Source organism: Chlorocebus sabaeus, chromosome 14 (assembly GCF_047675955.1).
Source record: "Chlorocebus sabaeus isolate Y175 chromosome 14, mChlSab1.0.hap1, whole genome shotgun sequence".
NCBI lineage: Eukaryota > Metazoa > Chordata > Mammalia > Primates > Cercopithecidae > Chlorocebus > Chlorocebus sabaeus.
In genome coordinates, this window is record NC_132917.1 from 61,290,586 (window position 1) to 61,296,585 (window position 6,000).

The following is a 6,000-nucleotide window of genomic DNA, read 5'->3' on the forward strand; positions in this document are numbered from 1 at the left end:
AAGCATCACTGTGAGATTATTGTTTAAGAGTTAAATTTTTATATTGAGCCTCAAAGGCAATATTAAGAAATTACATATTTTTAGAGTGCACTGGCTTACACACAAATAGAAAATCCTTACTTATTCATTAAAACAGGTTTCTTAGAGGGTGCACATGACCAGATTTTGTGAACCTGGTTGAACTAACCGTATTTGCTTAAAGGTAATAAAAGCTAAATTCTGTCTCAATTCTCCACATTTCTAACTCTCCATAAATGCATTGCATTTTTCAGTGCTTCTAACCAAAGTTCTAGGGGTTTCCCAGATAATCTTAAATAAGACCTTTCATTATGATCAAGATGCCACCTGTTTTCAAAAGATAAACAAACTTTACTTTCTTCAGATGTTTTGTTTAAAATTTTCCAAGTTTAAGATATTTTAAAATCAGCCAGGCTCAGTGGCTCACGCCAGTATTCCCAGCACTTTGGGAGGCCGAGGCGGGCAGATCACAAGGTCAGGAGTTCGAGACCAGCCTGACCAACATGGTGAAACCCCATCTCTACTAAAAATACGAAAATCAGCCGGGTATGGTGGGGGGAACCTGTATTCCCAGCTACACGGGAGGCTTAGGCAGGAGAATCGCTTCAACCTGGGAGGCAGAGGTTGCAGTGAGCCAAGATCGTGCCATTGCCCTCCAGCCTGGGCAACAAGAGCAAAACTCTGTCTCAGGGGGAAAAAAAAAAAATTTAAAATCACCAACGAAATTAAGTACTTGTTCCTCATATTACATTGCAAAGCTATTAACTTTCCAAGTTGAGCATAACAAACATAATCACACAACTTGTATCTGGTATATAAAATACAGTAAGTATTGAAGATTTAAGTTTATCATATCGTAAACCACCTGCACCAGAAATAAAAATATCTCAAAATACACACAAATAATCTTAAAATTCTAGGACAATTTAGGGTGACACAAATACCGGAACCAACAGTTGGAATATGTGCAAAAGCCTATTCCATCTATCAGGAAGTAAATACGGAGTTGAAATTAAGTTAGAACCCTTCCACTTTTATTGTTGTCTTTGGTCATTCAACTGACATTCAAACACAAAATAAAATTCAAACACAAACGTATATATTATAAATCAACTGAGTGAATTGTACTACAAAATTAGATAGTCTGAAAGTCTATCTGTGGAAATATCACAAACAGAATACAAATCCAAAACCCACATAAACTGTTCATAAGTGAGCATTTTTTCAACAACCAACTTTTTGTAAATTGATCCATCTAATTCACCTTTGCCAACCAGGCCTTTAGGCCCAGAAGTAGGTGATTTGCCATGTATCTTCTATAAGCTGAAACACCATCTTGCAAGGGTCGAAAATAAAACAAAAAGGCCAGAAAAGATCAACGTACCCTCTTTAATAGAAAGTAAAGTATCAGGTAAAAGGCCTTTCCTTCCAGGAGAGATAGGCCATAACTATCCCGGGATGGTATGTGTAGCACAGTGCTCTGCCTAACACAATTTTCCATTAAAGCGGTGAATGCTACACTAAGAAACATCATTAATAAATTTATTTTTAAAATAGGTATGAAGGTTCCAGTCATCACTATCACAGTTCGTTTTCAGCTATTTAAGGTCTGGCTGAAGTGTTTAAGACACCCACACACCCGCAAGGGAGGGAAAAACCACCACCCTGCTCCCGGGGAGTTTAATGAAAATTAGCAGGTAAGAGAGGCCTTGGCAGCACGCTGGAAATCAAAGAGGGCTGCCGGAGGGCTTGGACTGCGGAGGAAAGCCTCGTCCTCCGACCCCACCTCCCCGCACCTTCCTGGCAGGGCGAAGGGGGCGAAAGGGGTGAAGGCGGCAAGGGTCTCATTACTGCCTTCATTAATTGACACCTGTAATGAGGAAACTTTCCCAGAGCCCAGAGCACCCGGGCCCGGCCGGGCCGGAGCTCCGCGGCGGCCGCCTCTCGGGCGCCCAGGTAACCCCGCCGGGTTGGGCCCGAGGCGCCGCGGCGGCCGCGCCACCGCGCACCTTCCCAGGGCGCTAGGCCCGCACGCCGCCCTGCCCGGCCGTCGCCTCCCGCAGGCCGCGGCAGCCCGGGGAAGCCAGAGAGCTGCGCGAGGACCCCAAACCGTGCACCCCGACAGGCCGCTACGGCGGCTACTTACTTTCATTTAACACCTCCACCAGGTCTGCGCAGTTCTCGCACATCGTTCGGCCGCCGCCCCCCCCCTCCCCCGCTTCGGATCACACTGACTGATCCCGACCGGCGGGGGGGAGGGGAGAGAGGCGGAGGAGGGGGCTGGCCGGCCGGCGGGGCGGGGAGGCGACGAGGGCGGGCGGCGGCGGGGACGGGGCGGGGAGCAAGAGAATGGGGGAGGGGGCCGGCGGTCCCCGCAGCGGGCGGGGGAAAGGAGGGGAGCGAGGGGAGGTGCGCAGGCCGGAGGGGCGCGGAGGCGCCGGCGACGGGGAAGGAGGGGAAGGACGGGGGAAGGGGAGAGGGAGGGAGGGGGCGGGTGGGGAGAGAAGCAGCAGAGTCACTTCACCGACCAGACGCCGCGGCCACCGCCGACGCCGCCGCCATTTTAACAGAGCGCTCGGGCTGCGCTCGGCTCTTTCCGCTCGGGCTTAGGAGCGGCCGAGAGGCGCCGCGCGCTCTCATTCCTCCGCCTCCCTCCCTCCCTCGCCTCTCCTCCGTCCCCCACCTCTCCCTCCGCACACACGCCGCACGCTCCACACCCCGCCGTGGCTGGCTCGCCGCCCTCCCTTTCCTCTTCCGTCCGGCCTCCCCGCCCTCGGTCCACCCCCTCCGCGCGCTCGCCCACCCCGCCCAGCCCGGATCTCTGTCGCGGCCGGAAGGGAAACGCGAAGCCAGCGCGGCCGCGGGGGGAGTCCGGGTGAGTAAGAGAAGATGGCGGAGGCAACGAACGGGTAGCAGTTGCGCGGCGTCACCCACCGCGACACACTTCACGGGCTCCGAGGCCCGGCGAGCGCCGGGTCACTCGTGCCGTCCTGTCCCCCGCCCCTGGGCTTCGCCATTTTTCCCCAGGGCCGGGTCAGGGAATTGGTGCGGGTTTCTTTGGTGTCCCCCCTCTTCCGCGCTCAGGCTTTTGGGGTGGGGGAAGCAGGGAGTTAACTGGAGTGCCGGGCCGGGGCTACTCCGTTGCTCTCTTTCGGGCGCAAGGGCCACTCCCCACGGGGTCTGAGAGTGCATCAGCCCAGGGCCCCGCTTAACTGTATCGGTGATTATCGCTACCCTGATTACCTTGAAGGTCCTCCGTCCTGGAGCAGTAAGATCCTTGACGTAACTAGAAATGGCGGAGTAAAGAGTGTTTGCCTGACATCGCCTCGTTTTTACGGAAGAGGGCCCCTCACGATGTGCCCATCAGCTCCACCTGAAATAGCAAGTAATGCTTCTCAGCTGAGAGCAAATAACGAGGATATTAAGATAAAGAACAGGTGAAGGGGGCAGTCAACTGAAGTTTGTAAGGGAATTTTCCTCCCGCCCGCAGTTACACCTTGCTTGCTAATTTTTGTGTCCAACGTGTTTACATAGACATCTAACTGCAAAGTCCGTAAGGTCGTGTACATAATCTCTGAATGATAACCAGGTGTCTATCAAGGCCCTGTAGTAATTCTGTTGATAGCTTTTGTGGAGGTTATGGCGCGCCCATCTCTCCATGCCAGAACCACCTGGTTCCAAATGCTTTACCTTCAGCTGCTTGAAGTTGATACTGTAAACATTCTGCCCAACCTGTTTTGTTTCCTACTAGCAGGTGATCCTTAGGATTGTAGATCTATTCTGCCATCATCTTCCTTCTTCCTTGTCTTTCTCACAGAGTTGGGTTTTTGCAGACTTAATTTGGATCCTGAGGTTGACATTCATTGTTCACTCAACATACATTCCCACCTATCCTTTTTTTCCCTCCCAACACAACCCCAAATATTTTTATTTATTTGGGTTTTTTTTTGTTTGTTTGTTTTTGAGACAGAATCTCACTCTGTCGCCCAGGTTAGAGTGCAGTGTTGCGATCACAGTTCACTATAGCCTCCATTTTCTGGGCTCAAGGGATCCTCCCACCTCCCTAGTAGCTGGAACTACAGGCGCTCTCCACCACACGTAGCTAATTGTTTTTTTATTTTTAGTAGGGATAGGGTCTTGCTCTGTTGTCCAGGCTGGCCTCAAACTTCTGGCCTCAATTGATCCTCCGGTCCAAAATGTTGGGATTACAGGTGTGAGCGAACGTGCTGGTCTCACATTTTTTCAGGTAGCGGTTGAAACCAACCATCATGGTGATCTGACTTCTCTAGGGCTGGCCATACATTATTTGAGCTCTTCCTGATGCGAGGTAAGCAACAATCCTGAGCAACAATGGGAGCCCTCTGTCTACAAAAATTTAAAAATTAGCCGGGTGCGTTGGCTCACGCCTGTAATTCCAGCACTTTAGGAAGCCAAGGTGAGCCAATCACCTGAGGTCGGGAGTTCGAGACCAGTCTGACCAACATGGAGAAAGCTCATCTCTACTAAAAATACAAAATTAGCCAGGCGTGGTGGCACATGCCTGTAATCCCAGCTACTCAGGAGGCTGAGGCAGGAGAATCGCTTGAACCCAGGAGTCAGAGGTTGCAGTGAGCCAAGATGGCGCCATTGCACTCCAGCCTGAGCAACGAGAGTGAAACTCCGTCTCAAAAAAAAAAAAAAAATGTTTTTATCTGGTAGTGGTGGCTCACGACTACAATCACAACACTTTGGGAATCCAAGGCAGATGGATTGCTTGAGCCCGGGAGTTCTACATCAGCCTGGGCAGCATGGTAAAACTCCATCTCCAATAAATAAGAATATTAGCGTGGTGCGCACCTGTAATCCCAGCTACTGGGGAGGCTGAGGTGGGAGGATCACTAGAGCCTAGGAGATTGAGACTGCAGTGAGCTGTGATCATACCACGGCAGTCTAGCCTGGGTGACAGTGAGACCCTCTCTGGAAAAAAAAGAAATGTAAGCAGAAATCTGCAGGATGGGTTCTTTGGGAAGAATTCCCCTTTCCTGATACAATAAGGGACAAATTCAGCTAACATACCGTTTAAACCTTCTTTCTGCCTGAAACATGGTCTCGATACACAAAGTAATACCCATCTTGTAATTTTTTAAACAATTTTATCCCATTTGCAGTTTCATTGTTTAAAAAATTTGATTAAACAGGCCAGGCACAGTGGCTAACGCCTGTAATCCCAGCACTTTGGGAGGCTGAGGCAGGTGGATCACCTGAGGTCAGGAGTTCAAGACCAGCCTGACCAACATGGTGAAACCCCATCTGTACTAAAAATGCAAAAAATTATCCAGGTGTGGTGATGAGTGCCTGTAATCCCAGCTACTCAGGAGGCTGAGGCTACAGAATTACTTGAACCCAGGGAGTGGAGGTGTTTTTTTGGTTTTTTTTTTTTTTTTTTTTTTTTTTTTTTTTTTGGCAGTGAGCCGAGATTCTGCCATTGCATTCCAGCCTGGGCAACGAGCAAAAAAAATCCGTCTCAAAAAAAAGAAAAAAAAAATGATAAAACGGAATCATAACATGTGGATCCCTGATGCATCTGAACAGCAGTCTATGCCCAGACTGCTTATGTGAGAAAAATAAAACTTATTTTTCTTGGCTGAGTGTGGTGGTTCACACCTGTATTCCCAGAACTTTGAGAGGCCAAGGAGGGCAGATCACTTGAGGTCAGAAGTTAGAGACTGGCCTGGCCAACTTAATGAAACCTGTTTCTACTAAAAATACAAAAATTAGGCTGGGCATAGTGGCTCACACCGGTAATCCCAGCACTTTGGGAGGCCGAGGTGGGCAGATCACGAGGTCAGGAGTTCAAGACCAGCCTGGCCAACATAGTGAAACCTTGTCTCTACTAAAACTACAGAAATTAGCTGGGCTTGGTGGCGCACGCCTATAGTCCCAGCTATTCAGGAGGCTGAGACGAGAATCACTTGAACCCGGGAGGCAGAGGTTGCGGTGAGC

At 49.9% G+C, this 6,000-nt stretch overlaps 1 protein-coding gene across 5 annotated transcripts in view; it reads right to left on the reverse strand.

The window, feature by feature from the left end:
* Positions 1–2,603, reverse strand: part of USP34 (ubiquitin specific peptidase 34) — a 285,331-nt gene extending 282,728 nt beyond the window's left edge. For 3 of the 5 annotated variants that reach the window (XM_007970505.3, XM_007970504.3, XM_007970506.3), the window contains exon 1: positions 2,165–2,333. In XM_007970505.3, the coding sequence (XP_007968696.3) occupies positions 2,165–2,207 (43 nt within the window). In that variant the 5' untranslated portion in view covers positions 2,208–2,333. Of the gene's footprint in view, positions 1–2,164 lie in introns of all 5 variants that reach the window. The other 2 variants (XM_007970503.3, XM_073023027.1) reach the window with 2 other exon arrangements.
* Between the last annotated feature and the right edge of the window lie 3,397 nt (positions 2,604–6,000).